At 40.3% G+C, this 23,992-nt stretch overlaps 1 protein-coding gene across 1 annotated transcript in view; it reads left to right on the forward strand.

Moving 5' to 3' along the window:
* Window positions 1–8,661: 8,661 nt before the first annotated feature.
* Window positions 8,662–23,992, forward strand: part of LOC118390654 (rab effector Noc2-like) — a 109,839-nt gene continuing 94,508 nt past the window's right edge. The window contains exons 1-5 of the mRNA XM_052529685.1: window positions 8,662–8,954; window positions 15,611–15,710; window positions 16,194–16,337; window positions 16,677–16,806; window positions 21,157–21,243. Of these exons, the coding sequence (XP_052385645.1) occupies window positions 15,634–15,710; window positions 16,194–16,337; window positions 16,677–16,806; window positions 21,157–21,243 (438 nt within the window). The 5' untranslated portion in view covers window positions 8,662–8,954; window positions 15,611–15,633. The remainder of the gene's footprint in view (window positions 8,955–15,610; window positions 15,711–16,193; window positions 16,338–16,676; window positions 16,807–21,156; window positions 21,244–23,992) is intronic.

The raw sequence follows: 23,992 nt of genomic DNA on the forward strand, positions 1-23,992 counted from the left end.
TGGGCCCTTTCACAGATAGGGGGGAGGGAAGTCAAGGAAACATCTAAGCATATCTCTCCATCAGGCCAGGTGTGAAGGCTACATAAACACAGCACAAAGCCCTAGTATCCCTTTCCAGAGATGGAGACTAGATGTCTTGGTTTTGAGACCACTTAAATGAGGTCTGGGTCTCGGACGGTGGCTTTCCGCTCCCTCCGTTCGCTACATTGGTGTCAGAAGTGGAATGGCGCAATGGTGGCCATCAGGAGAGGCATGTACACGTGAAGGACACGTGAAGGAAGTAAGTAACATAATAACCTTAACTCAATGAATTTTTGGGCCCTTCTCCCTGATTTTGCTACAATATTATATTTTCTGTGGTCCCTACATTTGTGACAAAATTGGTTTAGGCAGTTAGGTGATCCTGATGGAATTTACAGACTTGATCCAACAGTAGCACTAAAACACCTGATATCTGATTTAGAGAATTTATTTCAGAATTATTTTGATGATAGCATTTAATATATTTGACATTTGCTAATCCAAATACCTACAAATGCCCAGACAAGGAATTGTTGAACATTTTGACTTTAAATTTTGTATCGCAGCTGAGACTATTTTGGCCTCAAAAGATGATATGCGTTGCTGATGTAGGTTGATTCAATCAATCACGCTTTCCTTCAATTGCCTTTCTTCTCTTGCCCACATGGTAGATTACTTTTGGTTTTGCTAGTTTACATAATATACATTTTTAATTTTAATGATGTTTCCTAACATTTAAAATTAGTTCATTTGACTCTAATATGATATATTGGTGAGTTAATTTTTTAAAATCTTGAATAATCGTTCATGATTAATTCAGTTTGTTTACAAATGTTCATGAATGGTGTAGCCTAGCACTCGGAAAACGTTTGAACTTTTTAGGCCTACATGGAAAGTTATTCTATCCCAAAAGGCTAAAGAAATTGTCCTCATTCGCACAGTTAGTATTCTTGGTGTTTTATTAGGATCCCCATTAGCAGTTGTGAAAGCCATTGCTACTCTTTCTGGGGTCCACACTAAACATGAAACATGAAATAATACAGAACATTAATAGACAAGAACAGCTCAAGGACAAAACTACATGCATTTAAAAACGGCACACACAGCCTACATATCGATACATACAAACAATATCTCGGTCAAATAGGAGAGATGTGTTGTGCCATGAGGTGTTGCTTTATCTGTTTTTTATACCAGGTTTGCTGTTCATTTGAGCAGTATGAGATGGGAGTACCATGCAATAATGGCTCTATATAATACTGTACACTTATTTGTTCTGTATTTGGGGACTATGGTGGGATAAGTGTGTGTGTGGCAGAGCTGTGTTTAAGTTGACTATGCAAACAATTTGGAATTTTCAACGCGTTTCTTACAAAAATAAGTGATGCAGTCAGTCTCTCCTCAACTCTTAGCAAAGAGAGACTGGCATGCATAGTATTTACAGTTGAAGTCGGAAGTTGACATACACCTTTGCCAAATACATTTCAACTCAGTTTTTCACAATTCCTGACATTTAATCCTAGTAAAAATTCCCTGTCATAGGTCAGTTAGGATCTCCACTTTATCTTAAGAATGTTAAATGTTAATAATAGTAGAGAGAAAGATTTATTTCAGCTTTTATTTCTTTCATCAAATTCCCAGTGGGTCAGATGTTTACATACACTCAATTAGTATTTCGTAACATTGCCTTTAAATTCTTTAACTTGGTTCAAAATGTTTCAGGTAGCCTTCCACAAGCTTCCCAAAATAAGTTGGAGTGAGCCAAAATTCACCCTTCAGACAGAAATGGTGGAACTGAGTCATGCCTCATGATGCCATCTATTTTGTGAAGTGCACCAGTCCCTCCTGCAGCAAAGCATCCCCACAACATGATGCTGCCGCCCCGTGCTTCATGGTTGAGATGTTGTTCTTCAGCTTGCAAGCCTCCCCCTTTTTCCTCCAAACATAACAATGGTCATTATGGCCAAATATTTTTGTTTCATCAGACCAGAGGACATTTCTCCAAAAAGAACAGTCTTTGTCCCCATGTGCAGTTGCAAACCGTAGTCTGGCTTTTTTATGGCGGTTTTGGAGCAGTGGCTTTTTCCTTGCTGAGTGGCCTTTCAGGTTATGTCGATATAGGACTTGTTTTACTGTGAATATCGATACTTTTGTACCTGTTTCCTCCAGCATCTTCACAGGGTCCTTTGCTGTTGTTCTGGGATTGATTTGCACTGTTCGCACCAAAGTACATTCATCTCTATGAGACAGAACGTGTCTCCTTCCTGAGCGGTATGACGGCTGTGTGGTCCCATGGTGTTTATACTTGCATACCATTGTTTGTACAGATGAACGTGGTACCTTCAGGCATTTGGAAATTGCTCCCAATGATGTACCAAACTTGTGGAGGTCTACAAATGTTTTTTCTGATGTCTTGGTCCATTTCTTTTGATTTTTCGATGATGTCAAGCAAAGAGGCACTGTGTTTGAAGGTGGGCCTTGAAATACATCCACAGGTACACCTCCAATTGACTCAAATGATGTCAATTAGCCTATCTTAAGCTTCTAAAGCCATGACATAATTTTCTGGAATTTTCCAAGCTGTTTAAAGACACAGTCAAATTAGTGTATGTAAACTTATGACCCACTGGAATTGTGATACAGTGAGTTATAAGTGGAATAATCTGTTTGTAAACAATTGTTGGAAAAATGACTTGTGTCATGCACGAAGTAGATGTCCTAACTGACTTGCTAAAACTATAGTTTGTGAAAAAGAAATGTGTGGAGTGATTGAAAAACAAGTGTTAATGACTCCAAATTAAGTGTATGTAAACTTCCAACTTCAAATGTATATTAGCCCTCTGATTACAATGAAGAGCAAGACGTGCCGCTCTACTCTAGGCCAGCTGCAGGTTAACTAGGTCTTTCTTAGCAGCACCTGACCACATGGCTGCACAATAATCAAGATAAGACAAAACTAAAGTGTGTACAGGACTTGTTTTCTGGAGTATGGTGTCAAAAAAGCAGAACATCTCTTTATTATGGACAGACCTTTCCCCGTCTTTACAACCATTGAATCTATATGTTTTGACCATGACAGTTTACAGTATAAGGTAACACCAGTGGCATGTCATTGGTAAAAATATATTTAAAAAAATAGAGGGCCTAGAGAACTACCCTGCTGTACACCACACCCTACATGTTTGACATTAGAGAAGCTAACATTAAATAAAACCCTCTGGGTTGTATTAGATAGCTCTGAATCCATGATATTACAGAGGTTAAAAAGCCATAAAACATACTTTTCTCAACAAAAGGTTATGGTCAATAATATAGCTCCCACAATCTTCTTACCGATTTCTTTCAACCAATCATCAGTCATTTGTGTCAGTGCATCACATGTTTAGTGCCCTTCTCTATAAGCTTGCTGAAAGTCTGTTGTCAATTTGTTTACAGAGAAAATAGCATTGTATTTGGTCACAATTTGTTCTAACAGTTTGATAAGAGCTGGCAGCAAGCTGATTGGTCTGCTGTTAGAACCAGTAAAGGCCACTTTACCACTCTTGGGTAGCGGAATGACTTTGGCTTCCCTTCAGGCCTGAGGACAAAGATATAGATATGACAGATAGGAGTGGCCATATAGTCAGCTACCATCCTCAGCAGCCTTCCATCTAAGTTGGCAATGCCAGGAGGTTTGTCATTATTGATTGATAACAATTATTTTTTTTACCTGTCCTACACTTTACAAAATTCAAACTTACAATGCTTTTCCTTCATTATTATTTTTTTTATGTATTATATATGATTGTTCACTGTTCATTGTTGGTATTACCTGCTTAGGTTTGCCACTTTGCCAATAAAGTAATCATTCAAATAATTGACAACATCAAATGGTTTTGTGATGAATAAACCATCTGATTTCATGAAAGATGCAGTTGAAGTTGTCTTTCTGTCCATAATTTCATTTAAAGGACGCCAACATTTTTTTCCATAATTCATTATGTCATTGATCTTGGCTTCATAATACAGTTTCTAGTCACATAATTTCTCATTTTGCAATAAGTCAGCCAGTTAGATGTGCAGCCAGGCTTATTAGCCATGTCTCTTTCTTATTAGCCACGTCTTTTTCATACAGTTGTTCAATTCCTCATCAATCCATGGAGCCTTAACAGTTCTAACAGTCAGTTTCTTAACAGGTGCACGTGTATCAATAATTGGAATCATCCACACAAGGGTCACAGCAAAAACCTTTCTATGATCTCTTATACAATATTTTAGGCCCATCTTTTGGAACCTTGGTTCTCATAGATATAGCCACTATTTTATGATCACTACGTCCAGTGTAAATCTTTTGACTGTGCGTTACTTAGTAAACAACATTTAATGGATAGGCTATATTGCTACATTTCCAGGTAGCATGTGTGGTAGGCGTACGTTTATAATGTCTGCTGAAACCTATCCACAGTAAGCCCACACTCCAGACATCATGCCTTCTGAAACAGATCCACAGTAAACCTACCTACCCCTCTGATCTGAGTGGTTGCTGGAGATGTAAAGACATAATGCAACTGACTTGGCCAATGTTTTTCCAGAGAGGTGAATGAGTGAGAGTGTGTGACAGATGTGCTCTGTTGTCATTAGAGATGCTTGCCCTTTAGTTGCTTCGAGACTTTTGAGGGGCATGCTCATTGGTCCCGTATAATGAAGTTGACCAGCATGTCCAGAGATACAACCTCTCTCATCATCACCCAGTGCCTGGGCTTACCTCCGCTGTACCCGCACCCCACCATACCCCTGTCTGCGCATTATGCCCTGAATATATTCTACCATGCCCAGAAACCTGCTCCTCTTATCCTCTGCCCCCAACGCTCTAGGCGACCAGTTTTGATAGCCTTTAGCCGCACCCTCATACTACTCCTTCTCTGTTCCGTGGGTGATGTGGAGGTAAACCCAGGCCCTGCATGTCCCCAGGTACCCTCATTTGTTGACTTCTGTGATCGAAAAAGCCTTGGTTTTATGCATGTCAACATCAGAAGCCTCATCCCTAAGTTTGTTTTACTCACTGCTTTAGCACCTTTAGCTAACCCTGATGTCCTTGCCGTGTCTGAATCCTGGCTCAGGAAGGCCACCAAAAATTCAGAGATTTCCATACCCAACTATAACATCTTCCGTCAAGATAGAACTGCCAAAGGGGGCGGAGTCGCAGTCTACTGCAGAGATAGCCTGCAAAGTAATGTCATACTTTCCAGGTCCATACCCAAACAGTTTGAACTACTAATTTTGAAAATTACTCTCTCCAGAAATAAGTCTCTCACTGTTGCCGCCTGCTACCGACCACCCTCAGCTCCCAGCTGTGCCCTGGACACTATTTGTGAATTGATCGCCCCCCCATCTAGCTTCAGAGTTTGTTCTGTTAGGTGACCTAAACTGGGATATGCTTAACACCCCGGCAGTCCTACAATGTAAGCTAGATGCCCTCAATCTCACTCAAATCATCAAGGAACCCACCAGGTACAACCCTAACTCTGTAAACAAGGGCACCCTCATAGACGTCATCCTGACCAACTGGCCCTCCAAATATACCTCCGCTGTCTTCAACCAGGATCTCAGCGATCACAGCCTCATTGCCTGTATCCGCCACGGAGCCGCAGTCAAACGACCACCCCTCATCACTGTCAAACGCTCCCTAAAACACTTCTGTGAGCAGGCCTTTCTAATCGACCTGGCCCGGGTATCCTGGAAGGACATTGACCTCATCCCGTCAGTTGAGCATGCCTGGTCATTCTTTAAAAAAGTAACTTCCTCACCATTTTAGATAAGCATGCTCCGTTCAAAAAATGCAGAACCAAGAACAGATACAGCCCTTGGTTCACTCCAGACCTGACTGCCCTCGACCAGCACAAAAACATCCTGTGGCGGACTGCAATAGCATCGAATAGCCCCCGTGATATGCAACTGTTCAGGGAAGTCAGGAACCAATACACGCAGTCAGTCAGGAAAGCTAAGGCCAGCTTCTTCAGGCAGAAGTTTGCATCCTGTAGCTCCAACTCCAAAAAGTTCTGGGACACTGTGAAGTCCATGGAGAACAAGAGCACCTCCTCCCAGCTGCCCACTGCACTGAGGCTAGGTAACACGGTCTCCACCGATAAATCCATGATTATCGAAAACTTCAATAAGCACTTCTCAACGGCTGGCCATGCCTTCCGCCTGGCTACTCCAACCTCGGCCAACAGCTCCGCCCACCCCGCAGCTCCTCGCCCAAGCCTCTCCAGGTTCTCCTTTACCCAAATCCAGATAGCAGATGTTCTGAAAGAGCTGCAAAACCTGGACCCGTACAAATCAGCTGGGCTTGACAATCTGGACCCTCTATTTCTGAAACTATCTGCCGCCATTGTCGCAACCCCTATTACCAGCCTGTTCAACCTCTCTTTCATATCGTCTGAGATCCCCAAGGATTGAAAGCTGCCGCAGTCATCCCCCTCTTCAAAGGGGAGACACCCTGGACCCAAACTGTTATAGACCTATATCCATCCTGCCCTGCCTATCTAAGGTCTTCGAAAGCCAAGTCAACAAACAGGTCACTGACCATCTCGAATCCCACCGTACCTTCTCCGCTGTGCAATCTGGTTTCCGAGCCGGTCACGGGTGCACCTCAGCAACACTCAAGGTACTAAACGATATCATAACCGCCATCGATAAAAGACAGTACTGTGCAGCCGTCTTCATCGACCTCGCCAAGGCTTTCGACTCTGTCAATCACCATATTCTTATCGGCAGACTCAATAGCCTCGGTTTTTCGGATGACTGCCTTGCCTGGTTCACCAATTACTTTGCAGACAGAGTTCAGTGTGTCAAATCGAAGGGCATGCTGTCCGGTCCTCTGGCAGTCTCTATGGGGGTGCCACAGGGTTTAATTCTCGGGCCGACTCTTTTCTCTGTATATATCAATGATGTTGCTCTTGCTGCGGGCGATTCCCTGATCCACCTCTACGCAGACGACACCATTCTATATACTTTCGACCCGTCATTGGACACTGTGCTATCTAACCTCCAAACGAGCTTCAATGCCATACAGCACTCCTTCCGTGGCCTCCAACTGCTCTTAAACGCGAGTAAAACCAAATGCATGCTTTTCAACCGATCGCTGCCTGCACCCGCATGCCCGACTAGCATCACCACCCTGGATGGTTCCGACCTTGAATATGTGGACATCTATAAGTACCTAGGTGTCTGGCTAGACTGCAAACTCTCCTTCCAGACTCACATCAAACATCTCCAATCGAAAATCAAATCAAGAGTCGGCTTTCTATTCCGCAACAAAGCCTCCTTCACTCACGCCGCCAAGCTTAACCTAGTAAAACTGACTATCCTACCGATCCTCGACTTCTGCGATGTCATCTACAAAATGGCTTCCAACACTCTACTCAGCAAACTGGATGCAGTCTATCACAGTGCCATCCGTTTTGTCACTAAAGCACCTTATACCACCCACCACTGCGACTTGTATGCTCTAGTCGGCTGGTCCTCACTACATATTCGTCGCCAGACCCACTGGCTCCAGGTCATCTACAAGTCCATGCTAGGTAAAGCTCTGCCTTATCTCAGTTCACTGGTCACGATGGCAACACCCATCCGTAGCACGCGCTCCAGCAGGTGTATCTCACTGATCATCCCTAAAGCCAACACCTCATTTGGCCGCCTTTCGTTGCAGTACTCTGCTGCCTGTGACTGGAACGAACTGCAAAAAAAAAAAGACTTTTATCTCCCTCACCAACTTCAAACATCAGCTATCCGAGCAGCTAACCGATCGCTGCAGCTGTACATAGTCTATTGGTAAATAGCCCACCCATTTTCACCTACCTCATTCCCATACTGTTTTTATACTGTTTTTTATTTATTTACTTTTCTGCTCTTTTGCACACCAATATCTCTACCTGTACATGACCATCTGATCATTTATCACTCCAGTGTTAATCTTCAAAATTGTATTATTCGCCTACCTCCTCATGCCTTTTGCACACATTGTATATAGACTGCCCATTTTTTTCTACTGTGTTATTGACTTGTTAATTGTTTCCTCCATGTGTAACTCTGTGTTGTCTGTTCACACTGCTATGCTTTATCTTGGCCAGGTCGCAGTTGCAAATGAGAACTTGTTCTCAACTAGCCTACCTGGTTAAATAAAGGTGAAATAAAAAAAATAAAAAATTAGCTTTAGTTTTTAGCTGTTTCAATCCTGTATGGTCATCACACCTTTATCCTATTTGTCTCGAATTGATTGTAAAGCATATGGTCATCATAATTGTGTATAATGCAATGATTGTATTTAATGCCTCAAAATACGAGTATTATGAAATTACCATGTACATTTATCATTCAACAATGTATTTAATATATTTGTGGACACTAAATACAATATTTGCATTATATACAATTATGATGAGACAGCAATGGTTTTATATTGCAAAATGTAAATATGTCTATTATGCCACAGAACACTGGTCGAACACTGAACTAGAACACTTGCCATACAATCCTCTCTCTCCCATTTCCATAAGCCCAGAGTGAGGCTGCTGCTTGCGGTGGAGAGCAGAGCACACGTGGGCTAATGACTTTCTCTGGTGGGTGGGTGGGTGGAGCAGCCGCCACCAGATAACCTGAACCACTTGTCCACTGTGCCAAGCTAACGACACATTGGGAAGCAAATGGAACATTAGACCATTACATGGCTGTCGTTTGCTCCCTGTGACACTAGAAATGGTCGATCCCATATCCCTTCTAATAAATTGACAGGAGGAAACAGCACAGAAGTCCACTCCAAAGCTTCCCTGAATTGGATGTGTTTTCATTGTACCAGACAGGTGATTTTGTGTCAAGTTCCAGGAGCAGCTGGAGCAGAGAGAGGGAAAACGTGCCCGGATCCACTATTGACCTCCATCTCCGGACACACACAGGTAAGAGAAATGACCGAGGTAAAGTTGGTTTTATATTCATACATTTGGACATTCAACAGACATTCAACAACCATTTATCACACATTCAACAGACATTTGCCAAAAGCCATTTAAATGTTTTTAAATCAATAACTAATTCACCATTTGTCCCAGATTCATCAAACTAGATATGATTTATTCTATAAACGTCAAGCATACTTTTTCAACCTTTGTTGTGAATACAAATTCCAGTTTTGATTTAAAAGAAATACAGAAAATCTATAAAATGCCATTTAAAGCAGTATAAATCAATAACTAATTCAATATTTGTTACAGAAACATCAAACTAGGTATGATTTATTATATAAATGTCTAGCATACTTTTACAACCTTTTGTTTTTAGTAAACATTCCAGTTTTGATTTGAAACAAATACATAAAATCTATAAGATGCCATTTAAAGAAGTATAAATCAATAACTAATTCACCGTTTGTCACAGAAACATTCAATTAGGCAGGATTTATTCTATAAATGTTTTCTAGTGTACTTTTACAACCTTTGCTTTGAGTAAACATTGCAGTTCTGATTTGATAGAAATACATTAATGTCTATAAAATGGCATTAAAAATATATATTTATCAATAACATTTTCACTGATTATGACACAATCATGAAACTAGATATTATTTATTCTATAAATGTCTAACATAGTTTTAAAACCTTTCTTGTGAATACAAATGCCAGTTTTGATTTTATAGAAATACATAAAAATCTATAAGATGCAATTTAAATAAGTATAAATCAATAACTAATTCACCATTTGTCACAGAAACATCAAACTAGGTATGATTTATTCTATAAATGTCTAGCATAATTTTACAACTTTGTTTTAAGTAAAAATTCCAGTTTTGATTTTAACAGATGGCATCTAGTCCATCTAGAGGATGTGTGGTCAAAGTTCTAACGAGTCTGTTATACACTATTAGAAAGTGCCTGGCATAAAATTCTGCATCTTCAGTCATATAAGAGTTAACCATGATATACACTACTGTTCAAAAGTTTGGGGTCACTTAGAAATGTCCTTGTTTTTTAAAGAAAAGCACTTCAAATAAATAACATCAAACTGATCAGAAATACAGTGTAAATATTGTTAATGTTGTAAATTACTTTTGTAGCTGGACACGGCTGATTTTTTAATTGAATATCTACCTAGGTGTACAGAGGTCCATTATCATCAACCATCACTCCTGTGTTCCAATGAGACGTTGTGTCAGCTAATCCAAGTTTATCATTTTAAAAGGCTAATTGATCATTAGAAAACCCTTTCGTAATGATTTTAGCACAGCTGAAAAGTGTTCTGATTAAAGCTTGCTCTGATTAAAGAAGCAATAAAACTGTCCTTCTTTAGACTAGTTGAGTATCTGGAGCAACAGCATTTGTGGGTTCGATTACAGGCTCAAAATGGGCAGAACAAAGGACTTTCTTCTTAAACTCGTCAATCTATTCTTGTTCTGAGAAATTAAGGCTATTACATGGGTGAAATTGCTAATAAACTGAGGATCTCGTACAACATAGTGTACTACTTCCTCCACAGAACAGAGAAAACTGTCTCTAACCAGAATAGAAAGAGGAGTGTGAGGCCCTGGTGCACAACTGAGCAAGAGGACAAGTACATTTGAGTGTCTGTTTGAGAAAAGTCCTCAACTGGCAGCCTCATTAATTGGTACCCGCAAAACACCAGTCTCAAAGTCAACAGAACTGGGAATAAATCGAACCTTGATTGATGTTTTATAGATTTGATGTATTTCTATAAAATCAAAACTGGCATTTGTATTCACAACAAAGGTTTTAAAAGTATGCTAGACATTTGTATAATAAATCATATCTAGTTTGATGATTCTGTGACAAACGGTGAATTAATTGATGATTTGTACAGCTTTTAATGGCATTTTATAGATTTTATGTATTTCTATAATATCAAAACTGGAAGTTTTCCTCAACAAAGGTTGTAAAAGTATGCTAAACATTTATAGAATAAATCATACCTAGTTTGATGTTTCTGTGAAAAACGGTGAATTAGTTATTGATGTATACAGTTTAAAATGGCATTACATAGATTGAATGTATTTTTATAAAATTAAAACCTGGAATTTTTCCACTAAACAAAGGTTGTAAAAGTATGCTAGACATTTATAGAATAAATCCTACTTAGTTTGATGTTTCTGTGACAAACAGTGAATTAGTTATTGATTTATACTTCTTTAAATTATATTTTATAGATTTTATTCATTTCTATCAAATCAAAACTGGAATGTTTACTCAAAACAAAAGTTTGTAAAAGTATGCTTGACATTCATAGAATAAATCATACCTAGTTTGATTTTTCTGTCATAATCAGTGAAAACGTTACTGATTTATATAGCTTTAAATGGCATTTTATAGATGTTATGTATTTCTATCAAATCGGAAATGGAATGTTTACTCAAAGCAAAGGTTGTAAAAGTATACTAGACATTTATAGAATAAATCACACCTTGTTTGATGTTTCTGTGACAAACAATGAATTAGTTATTGATTTTTACATTTGTAAATTACTTTTGGCGAATGTCTGATGAATGTCATTGATCATTAGAAAACCCTTTTGCAGTGATGTAATGACGTAAGGATGTCTGTTGAATGTGTGAATATAAAACCAACTTTACCTTGGTCGAGAAATGACCTCTTCATAGTATTTCAAACTAAAGAAATGTTATCTGTGAGCTACAATTCATGGCACATACTTTATGCATAATAACTAAATGCATACAAACATTCACCTTGGCCTGAAGTTCCTTACATTAATGAAATAGTTGACTGAAGATTTGAGGACAACATGTCAAAACTTTGTAACTTGAAAGAAAAATTTACAGCACAGAAAATGCATCAAAGACTTAATTAGATGTATTTTGTATTGTCACATACCAGATAGATGCAGTGAAATGTGTTGTTTTACAGGTTCAGCCATAGTAGAACAGCACCCCTGGAGCAAATTGGGGTTAAGTGCTTTGCTCAAGGGCACATCGACAGATTCTTCACCTTGTCTGCTCAGATATTCAAACCTTCAACATTCAAACCTTTCGGTTACTGGTCCAACGCCCAAACTGCTAGGCTACCTGCCACCTAAATTAACACAAGAGAAACCACAAGAGACACTGAATCCTGTGTAGGATCCTGTGTAGGGACAGACTGTATAAGTAAAGTTGTTGTCACTAGAAATGTGCCACTCTAAAGTCGCCTGAAAACAAGCAGGTAGATTAGAAATATATCAGAGGCATGACTGTTAAACCTGTGCTACACACGAACTCTAGGCAAGTAGGCACTTTCATTTGGGGAGAGGGGAGGGGTCACATTTGTATCACTTTTTATATCCCACCTGGTAAGATTTTTATGGCAATTGCTTCATGCTGTTCTATATGCTAAAAATGTTTTGAATGGGCCACATAAACAAATATATTTATTCAGTCTAAATAGATTTAGAGAATAATGCCTACATATACTTTGTATATGGAATCACAGAGGACTGGGTCCTCAGGTAGAGTTCACATTCAACCTCAATCAGCCAGGGCATACACATTACAACAACAGACGAGTTACAGCAATTGAAAGCAACACTGCCACATTTAATTTCAATGACTTGCATTATGCACAAAGGGCCCTCCCCTAATAAGATAAAGGAGACTCTCAGAATTGTTGGTAAAAGCATGTCAATGGTAACCATGTTAGCCTTTTCCTGTGTGCTTGTGTCGGGTGGAGAGCCATGCCACTGCTTTTGTTATCCTAGTCAATCACAGTAGTCTGTTTTACATTTACATTAGTCATTTAACAGACACTCTTATAAGTCAGAGTGACTTACAGTGCATTCATCTGGAAGGAACAGGATGTTTCTGTGGGCAATTGTTCTCCTGTCATGTGACCAGCCTGTCGGACAAGGCAGGCAGGCTGTGAACTAAGACTGAGAGCTAAACGCCTGACTTCACCGTTTCCTTCTTTTCCCCGCTCTCGCCTTTTGTTCACAGGCCTAGCCCGCAGCAAAGCGATATAACTGGCTCTCATAGTTCTCGCTCGTTCAAACGAAGGGGGGAAATTTTACAGGTAAACAGTTTCTCTCCCTTCTTTTGACTGTTTGCCAACAGCTTTATGCCAAGGCAGGCTTTCCCCTTGAAAAGGTGCAGAGAGCGATTGCCCCAGAGCTAGATAGATCCCTGTAGTCTATGTAATGGAAAAACTGTTTGATAAGGTTGAGACGTGTGCTGGAAATCAGTCAGTTATTACTGCCAGATAAGAGCCGATGATGACTGCTTTAATGTTGCTCTGTTTCATAGCCAATTTGTTGGAAAAAGTGCACTTTGAAGTATATCACAAGGCAGTGTGTTATAAATTGAGCATATCTCTTTGTATGCACATACATAATTGAATTACCTGATGTAACAAGCTGACAATACTCTATTTTCTTCTTAAATGGTTTATGTACATGTTACAGGGCCAAATAGGGAAGTTTGTGAGCACTATGAAACTTGATGTAGAGTTCCATCTCACTGATTTGGCAAATTCAATCTGAAGCCTCTAAACGTGTTTGTGTCCGAATGAATTCTGCTGTTTTTGTTTGTTGTGCTCTAGCCGTACTTAATGCAGTCAGCCGGGGCTGAGGCCAGAGCACTAGTGTTGAACAAAGGCCATTAGGTGGGTTGGAAAGGTAAATAGATTTAATTGCTCAGCCATTAACAAGAACACGGTGGCATCTCTGTGACATGGTGTTTTAGGTTTATAGCCAGAGAATAATTGTGGTAGGGAGGTTGTAAGTGTTAGTGAGGGAAAGAGAAAAAAAAAAACACATGTTCATAAAATATATATTTAAATTGTCTAAAGTGACTTCTGTCCTGGTCAATTAACAGAAGCCTATATGATATCTGTGTCCCTGTCTTTTACGATGAGTGGTAATGAAAGAGAAAAAGCAAGGTGAGGTTTCTATTTTTGCCTACTGAGATGTAGCCCGAGGCCGGCATTGGATTCAATCCAACAGATTAACGACCTGCGCACAGTGGTATACATTTAAAGGACATTTTGTGGAGATTACGTTTGCTGTAAACGTCTCTGCAGATGTTTAGCTCATGCCCAAATCACCTTATAAAGTCCATCGCATTCTACAGGTTATCAGTGTTGTTTTTTAATGGAATTTAAAAACAATAAAAAATCACAAGTATTTTCACTTTGAGACCAATTTTAAATGCCAGAGGGATACAGGCAATTGGGAAAAATAGCTTGAAGGGTTGGTGCAGTGATTGAACCCCGGTCTCCGGTGGGAGAGGAGTGGGCCTACATGTGGTTAGAGAAGGGGAGCATTACTCTTTACACAAGGGGCTCTGCATCTACAGTAGTGTGTTTGCTAGTGGGGGAGCGAAAGGGGGAGCAGAATCAAAGAATGCATGATTTAAATAGTAAACCCCTCTTCGAGCAAATGAGATTGGGGCACTCAGACCCTTGCTGTGTCCCAACAACACTTAGAAATTAGGACAGTGACTTGGATATTGACATGATAAAATTAGGTTACACAATGTGAATAAATGTTGTGTGTGTGCATGTGCTGTCCTGAGGGAAGTAGGCAGATGTTTCCCACAGTGCTTATAATTCCTTATTGATAGTCTGGTAACAGTACTCAGTGAAGCAAACCATTTTCCAGCAGGGTGAAATCAGCTGTAATGGTTGTTTATATGTGTGCCCACATACCAGAGAACTGGGTGACTCGTTGTTTGGGCCTGTGATAAATAGCTGCCTTTGCTTTACTTCACAGAGACAAATGCTTTTACCTTTGCATTGCCCTCTAAGATACACATATCAATAAACTCCCAACAAGAATGTCATCTGTTTGTTTGGATACGAGGGCCTTCTTTCATCTTTTTCCATTTGAAATGGTATTCAGTAATGGGTTTATCCAGGAGCTACCCATTTACTGGACATTGATGTTCTACTAATAGCTCGTGTTAGTACAATCCAAGAGTAAAGAAGAAAATGACAAATAACATTTGTGGACAATAACTTGTTGTTGTTGGCTCACGCGAGTGGACCATTTCACACACACATCTGTTGATGAATATATTACACAAACAACTGAAGCAATGGATGTATTGCCTGGCAGACAAATGGAGATGGCGTGACCATCACGATGATCTGTTGCCCAAGGCAGGAAGCATTATTGAAGTTGTCACTGGCAACAGAGACTGTTGTATTTCTGCCTACACTGTGAAGATCCACCCAGAACTGACTTCTGGTCTTGTGTTAGCTGCCCTACAGAGCCGATACATAGGCACAATTTTATGTCCCTCTCTTCATGGACATGACCCTCCATCTTCTTTGCTTACTGATTGGTCAGTTTATCATCTGTAGTTCCGTTTTTATCATGTTGTTGATTTGGTTTTCACTTTCTTCCCTAGTAGTACTCATTCACTTATCAACATATTTTGATAATGTCATACAAACCTCTTTCCTATTGCGATCTATGTACAAAAGCCACAAGTATATACAACTAAACTCAATTAGAGGGGGTATTACAGTGCTGGGTCAATATCTATTTGAAGTGATTTTCCCAGATGGTGTGTAGCCTTTCATTTAGTAGGACTGAGTGTCTGGATGTGTTTTTGCAGCCTTTGTCATCAGCCCTCAAAAGATGACGGAGACCATGTTTGGGACAGGGAAAGATCAGTGGATCTGTCCCAACGACCGGCAGCTGGCCCTTCGAGCCAAGTGAGTACGCACTCCAAAATCTCTACCATCTCACTAAGTATGTGAGTGTTTTTGCCGTGTCACCTAGGGAAGATGTAATGGTTATGTAAAGTATTCCTGTGCCCATCATTATTTTCATCACATGGTATAGTTTTTGTTGTAGAACTGAGTGTGTGTTTTGTTGAAACTTGTTTTTGATAGCACGGCAGTTCTGTTTTATAAAACCTTTGTGACCATTTGATCTTACACTGCAATGTATATTTTTATATTTGATACAACATTTTGCATGTGTACTAGTTTGTTTGTGTTCAGTGCAGTCATATAAGGAGATGTTTTTGCCAGCAGGATATATATTTCTGTAAGGCGTGCAAACGTGCATGCATAAGCCTGTGTTAGTCACGTAACATGTTTCACTTTGGCCTGCACTGCCACATGTAATGACACAAAAGAATAAACATGAAAATTGATGAACATCGTAAAGCAACATGTGTGTCTGTGTCCCAGGCTGCAGACAGGCTGGTCTGTCCACACCTTCTGTACAGACCGACAGAGGAAAAGACAGATGCTGGAGCAGCAGGAGATGGAGAACATCCTTAGTGTCATCCGCAGGGCTGAGGAACTGGAACAGATTGAACAGCTCCGCATCGGGTAGGATGCATGCGCGCACACACACACCACACATGCGGTTGGTACTACTATTGAAAATTTGAATAAAACCATGAATTTCTGGTGGTTTATCTAGAATGACTATCCTTAAGCTGTCAGTTGCAGTCCATAGCCAACTTTAGTCTGTGTGTGTGTGTGTGTGTGTGTGTGTGTGTGTGTGTGTGTGTGTGTGTGTGTGTGTGTGTGTGTGTGTGTGTGTGTGTGTGTGTGTGTGTGTGTGTGTGTGTGCGTGCGTGTGTGGGCGTGTGCGGGCGTGTGCGTGCGTGTGCGTGCGTGTGCGTGTGCGTGTGCGTGTGCGTGCGTGTGCGTGTGTGTGTCCAGGAGGCTGGTGGAGCGTCTGGACAACATGAGGAAAAGTGCGATGGGAAACGGCCGGTCCCAGTGCCTGCTGTGTGGGGAGGTCCTGGGCCTCCTTGGAACCCCCTCCGTCTTCTGTCAGGACTGCTGCAAGGTAAAGGTCACCGCCCCTACTCTTCTGTTCTACTATAGCAGAGGCCCAAACAGACCTGAAGGGTTGCAGTATCTTTGGTTTTCATCCAAATCTCTTAATCGGTAACTCTTCCCAGCATTTGAAAGTATTGTAGGGGATAAAGCAGGGAAAATAAATTACCAATACCAATATTGCCTTCCTCTTACCGAAGCAATTTTTGCGTACATCTGGAATTTTTGTGATTAGGCAATGGCACTAGTTTACAACCGGAGTATGCAATTGAGATGATGCACTGGTAGAACGAAGAGGAGCTCGCGATTTGGGGTGAATACATCAAGTAGCCTACCAATGGAATGTTTTTGGAGGACTTTAAAGGTTCAATCTGCGATTAAATTAATGAGATATACCCAATGTTAGACAAAAATCAAAAGTTATAAATGCCTTTATGAGCTTAGTTCAACTGTTGTACCCCATCAGAACCCCAAATAAAATATTGATTTACTCCATTGTTTTTAAACTAGGTAATTGTAAACAAACACTATTATAGCCTCAAAACATGGTTGAAACTATACCTTTGATATCATAGAACTATGGGTGCAATGACTGACCATCTATCTATGAATTTGAGGGGTTACATTTCTCCAGGCTCATCCTTCACTTTGTTTTTGTTTGAACTGCAGATTGCCACTTTACATTTACTGTTAGATCAATTACATGGCTATCTAGCAACAATATCCTATTTAATAAAAGTTGTTATCTAGCTAATGTGTTTTGGGTTCCCACTTCATCGGGTGGTGAATTATGTAGCAAATAGCCTAGGTCAATATCCACAAAAAAAGATGGGGGCAAATTCATCTCTAAGGAGCCAAAAATAACTGATAATTCTGAATCCTATTTTGAAATGTTACAAATTAAAATGTCAATCATGCATTCCCTGAATAAGTTAGATGAAATAGCCAACTTCTTTCTTGTCTTACTTATTGATGACACTGGAAAAAGTTAGTCTAGAGCCCTGTCGATAATGGAAAGTAACTGCGTCAATAAATATGCTTTTGTATTTATCGATGATGTTGATAATTAACACACCTGATTCAACTAAAGGCTTGAATCATTACAATTGCAGTATTCTCCTACATATACTGTGCTTTTGATATATTTGCCATGAAGCCCATTGAACTTCTCCTATGACCAGTAGCTTTATCTCGATCGGTCATAGCGTTTTCCGAGTGTTCTCTCCAACTCCTCTGCTCCATGTGCTAGAAGCCAATGGCACTGGGACATAATGAGATCAGGAGGGAGGAAATGAAACAACCAAAGGGAAATAGATTATGTGGGTCTCTGAGAGGAAATGTAATAAGTGGTATGCGACTGTATAAACCAGATAAGAGGGGGTTCATTCTGCTGTTCAATAGTGTCTATAATGGCTCTCATCTCAAACAGATACTTACAAGAGCTCTGTCATGTCAATAACGTAATAACTCTCGCCAAGCAAGGCATAGGCCTATTAGACGTAAACAGAATGTATAAGGTTGGTCCTGGTCAGTCCCTGGATGGGAGACCATATGCTGCTGGAAGTGGTGTTGGAGGGCCAGTAGGAGGCACTCTTTTCTCTGGTCTAAAAAATTATCCCAATGCCCCAGGGCAGTGATTGGGGACATTTCCCTGTGTAGGGTGCCGTCTTTCGGATGGGACGTTAAACGGGTGTCCTGACTCTCTGAGGTCATTAAAGATCCCTTGGCACTTATCGTAAGAGTACGGGTGTTAACCCTGGTGTCCTGGCTAAATTCCCAATCTGACCCTCAAACTATCAGTCACCTAATAATCCCCAGTTTACAATTGGCTCATTCATCCCCCCCTCTCCCCTGTAACTTTTCCCCAGGTCGTTGGTGCAAATGAGAATGTGTTCTCAGTCAACATACCTGGTTAAATAACGGATAAATAAATAAATAATTAGGACTCATCATTTGGGAATATTGTTTAATTATAGTGAATGGCAGTTCAATTCACTGTTCCAAAGCATGGACTTGACTGGATAGCCAGCTTGTAGTAATCACTTTTCACCATAGGGTTGCAGCAAAGACCTCAGATGTGAATGCCTAAATTGCTTACCTAAAGCATGAAAGCATGAGTGTTTTATGATAATCTATGTAAAATAATATATAAAATGGGCAAATATTTCTGAATATACATACTCATTCTCCTACTAATTTCCCTGTAAAAAATGTACAAATACTGTAGATTAGTTGATGTTGCATGATATGTTCAATGGTGTACTCATGATGTTATGCAAACTCCTTAAGTGGTCTATGCTAGACTGTTTTATGTATCGCTCCGACGACATGAAAGCAAATGTGGGGAGGTCAGTTTGAAGATTGTAGGAAGGAAAAGCCCGGTAGTAAACTTAAGGCACAGGAGAGGGCAGCAAAGCCCTGGAAGAGGAACATAGAGCAGGCTGTGTTTACAGTCTCATAGGAAATGTATATGTGGATATCTTCACCATTCTAACTGGGAGGGACAGGTGTGGAGGCATGCATATATATACTACTTGTTGAACGTTTATAGTCTTGTCAATAAATCCCCCCAGTCTAAACACAGCCCAGATTTGTTAGTATGTAATTGGAAGGTACACAAATGTATTGGTCACTAGGTGACTGAAGTCTTCAGAAGAAGACCTGCTCTCGGTGTGAAAACCGCAGGTGTACACATCCATCAGACTATGCTCTGTAGCTAGAGTACAGATGAGATGGCTATAGTCAGGCATCTTTGAGCCAGTTATCTTGGAACCCAGAAGAAAATCTTACGTGTGATGGCCAACTTTCTGGCATAACATTCCATTTATATTAACATTCTGTTAGAGTAAACTACTATTTTAGTAGCAGTTCGGCAGTTGACCGAAAATGTTTGATCTTAGGAGGTGGAGACCCAGATATTCTATTTCTCTCTCACTCTCTAAAAATACTGAGTTACTTCAGGAAAGACAATCATAAGCACTTCAGCCAAGGTCTCTCCTCCATTGCATTAGGCTTGATTAAAGCTTCCTTCCTGTGATTTTATCAAGTGAAATTGTATTGGTCATATACACATATTTAGCAGATGTTATTGCTGGTGTAGCGAAATGCTTGCTTTTCAACATCATAATCAACCCTGCTTCTTCAGGTAATGTAATTTGATGTTTTTTACACTTCTGCATCCAACCAAGCTCTCGCTTTGTCAAAGGCTACGCTAGGTGAACACCCTGAAGATCTTTGCTGTTCTCTAGGGACATACAAATGTTTCCTTTTTTCTTGTTGTAAGATAATGGATTTTTTTTCTCCAATTTTTAGCAATGTAAAACACACACATACAAACAAGAACATACAAACATTCACAACATCATCCCTGCCCAGACCCACCTGCTCACATCTCCAGAGCCCATATCACTCTCTGCCACATGGCATCAAACTGCACCATTTTGTTTCTCTCCGTCTCCCACGCACTTTCAATGTTTACAAATATGTTTCTGATGATTGTATTAATGCTCAGTTCCAAGTTGATCCCTTAGCCCTTTACTCCCAGGCCACTGCTGTAGATCTGAGAGGACTGGATAGATTGATGCAGTATGATGAAAACTACACCCAGCCAGCCATTCAGAATGCAGAAGGAAGATGTCTTCAGAAGTTCCTAGTGTGTAGGGGCTAGAGCCCATTTGAAATTCCGCATAAGTCTGCATGTTCAAATGACTCACCCCCTTTATTTGTGGTGGGAGGAGGTTGAGCAGTGTTTTGTTGAGTTGTGCAGTGACTTGACTTCACATCATGGAAATACATGATGTGTCACAGTGACTTTTCTGTGAACTTTTCAATGTCACAAATTTGGCTGTGATGGCTCAGCAAATTTCCAACACTTTGATAACTATTGATGGTACACTATAATTGAATATCAGTGATTTTTATTCTGTTTCGTTCTTTAAACAATAAAAAAGTGTCCTTTCAAAAGCTTTATATTTATTTACATTCATTTTATTATTGCAGGATATATATTATCAGACACGCTCCAAATTTATGAAGTACAAAGTTGTTGGACTTACTAAAAGATTTTCACTGATTTGCACTGTTTTCAATTTCAATATGGATCATTGCATTTTGTATAGTAATTCAAGCCAAACTGTAAAATGATCATGTGCTTTTTTTACTGTTACAAAAGACAGCAGCAAAGTGCAATAACTTTATAGCTAAGTATCTATAACTTTTTATAACTTACAGTATATAATACATATAAAAGTATTGTATGACCTTTTTGTGTTTTGTCCATGTTACTCAGTACACCACTCATTGTCAATTCAAAACCGGGTCTTCTTTAAAAAAAGCTATTCTCTCTCTCTCTCTCTTACAGAAAGTGTGCACCAAGTGTGGCATAGAGCCCCAGTGCAGTCAGAAGAGAACTCAGTGGCTGTGCAAGATCTGCAGTGAACACAGAGAGGTAACGTGCATCCCTACAATTGGATAGCCCATCTGCAGTTGAACTGGCTACTACAAGAAAACATATTTTTGATTATTCTTAAAATTACTATTCACATTATATACCAGATGGATGCTTTCCATTGTGGTGAGTCCTATATATGTATAAGCGGGTAAGCCCATTCAGTGAACAGTTTTAGAAAAGTGCAATGGAAATGCCAAAGCAAAACAGTATAATTTAATGGAAGTATCTTAGCAACAGCAGCATCCAGAGACAATGTTTAGCACAGGAGGTTGGTTGCACCTTAATTGGGGAGAACGGGCTCCTGGTATTGACTGGAGCGGAATTAGTGGAATGTTATAAAATACATCAAATACATGGTTTCCACATGTGTGATGCCATTCCATTTGCGCCGTTACAGCGATTATGAGTCGTTCTCCCCTCAGCAGCCACCTGTGTAACAAAAATATAAATCCATCATGCTACAATTTCATTGATTTTACTGAGCTACATTTCATATGAGGTAATCAATCAATTGAAATCAATTAATTAGGCCCTAATCTATGTATTTCACATGACTGGGAATACAGATATGCATATATTGGTCATATATACCTTTAAAAAATGGGCCTCACAATGGGCCTCAGGATCTCGTCACAGTATTTTTGTGCATTGAAATTGCCATCGATAAAATGCATGTGTTCATTGTCCGTAGTTTATGCCTGCCCATACCATAACCCCACCGCCACCATGGGGCACTCTGTTCACAACGTTGACATCAGCAACCTGCTCACCCACACGTGGTCTGCAGATGTGATGCCGGTTGGACATACTGCCAAATTCTCTAAAACAACGTTGGAGACTGCTTATGGAAGAGAAATTAACATGAAATTATCTGGCAACAGCTCTGGTGGACATTGCTGCAGTCAATTGCACTATCCCTCAAAACTGACATCTGTGGCATTGTGTTGTGTGACAAAACCGCACATTTTAGAGTGGCCTTTTATTGTCCCCAGCACAAGGTGCACCTCAGTAATGATCATGCTCTTTAATTAGCTTCTTGATATGCTACACCTGCCAGGTGGCTAGATTATCTTGCCAAAGGAGAAATGCTTACTGACAGGGATGTAAACACTTTTGTGCACTAAATATGATAAATACTTTTTTTGTGTGCATATAGAACATTTCTGAGATCATTTATTTCAGCTCTTTAAACATGGTACCAACACTTTACATGTTGTGTTTATATTTTTGTTGAGTGTAGTATCTGTCTGTGGTCCCACAGGGCTGTAGCTAGCTGACAGACTTCAGACAGAGTGCTGCAGGTTGGCTTCTCCGGGGGATAAGGTTTCTCTCAGGGCTTGATTTTGGCACCCATTGGTCATCAGCAGGGCTGGCAGGATCTGGATGGGCATCTCACCACAGTGTTGTTTACAATGCACAAGCCTGATTGGGGGATTCATCTTTCATCTTTTCAATTATGGAAATTTACCTTTTTAATGCTGATAAAAGAGCGATAAAAGTGTTTGCGATGCCAGGTTTTTTTTTTGAGGGATGTGCTTGCACTGCAGTAACGACAAGGAGCATTGTATGACCCTTCAAGGTATGCCTTTCAAAAGTGTTCTGCAATTTACTCCTGTCATTTTCTCCTCCATTCGTATATCAATCTTGGATCAGGATCTTGATACCTGGCCATAGACAAAACGGATGTGCATTATTTCAGCTGCACTGTTGGTTGTCATTCAAGCCCAACACCATTTTGGAAATTACAGTAACAGCAGTCAATGGACTATATTCATTCAGTATACTATAGGACTATTTTCATTGGCCTCCCTCAAGGAGTTTATTGGTTGGCCTGTTCCATGTGTGGGGGGCATTTCTCTGAACCACGTAATATTACCATATGTAGGCCTATATCCAGATTATTCAAGTAATTTGCAACTTTCCCCTCATGGAAAGCCATATCACGGTAGTGCCCCCAAAAGCTGCTTAGAGCCTGTGAATTGACGACCTAGATGTATTATTACCGTACAGCACAGACCTTCTTGGTTTTAGGTAGGCCGCCTTTGTTCAAGTTTCATTTCCTCCATGTTGACATATGGATCACCAGGCATCCCTGACTTTAATAGGGGAGGTGGAGGGAGAATGAGGATGGGGTTAGTTTTAGCAGAGAGATCACAGAAGCTTATGAATAATTCCACGGTTCTGCAGAATTGAGGACTGAGAGAGGGCACTGTACCGTAAAGACGTTTATGTTCAAATTGTTTTCATTGCCAAATGTTTTAACCACACTCTGTGCCTCGAAAGGCAGTCTTCATTTGTCATTCCCCTCTGCTGTGAATCTGCTCCTGCAGATAGTCACCGTTTGAAAGGTAGTGTTTGACAGGGCACCTTATCGACCGTCCTTAGATGGTGCCGGTCCTTACTCAAAATGGCTGTCTTCAGTCAGATTCGGGCTTGGTATGACATGCCTCTGTCGAGGCGCCCCTCCTGAGTTTAGTTTCCTTTCCCTCAGTTCTATTTAGTTAACTCTCCTCTCTTTCTCTCCCTCTCACTTTGCCACAGATTAGTGTTCCGATTAGGGTTGAGCGGTATCCAGATGTTCATATGGTCATACCGGTCTTCTCTCATCTCGGGATTTACCGTATTACTGGTTTAGGGGGGTAATTTTGTGCTTCATTTGCTCTTCTCTACTGGATGAGAATTGATGAAGGGGCATTCTATCAGCAGACAGCACTCTGACTGATGTGTAGTTACTTTTCTCTGGTAC

The sequence above is a fragment of the Oncorhynchus keta genome, chromosome 11, assembly GCF_023373465.1.
Source record: "Oncorhynchus keta strain PuntledgeMale-10-30-2019 chromosome 11, Oket_V2, whole genome shotgun sequence".
Lineage (NCBI taxonomy): Eukaryota > Metazoa > Chordata > Actinopteri > Salmoniformes > Salmonidae > Oncorhynchus > Oncorhynchus keta.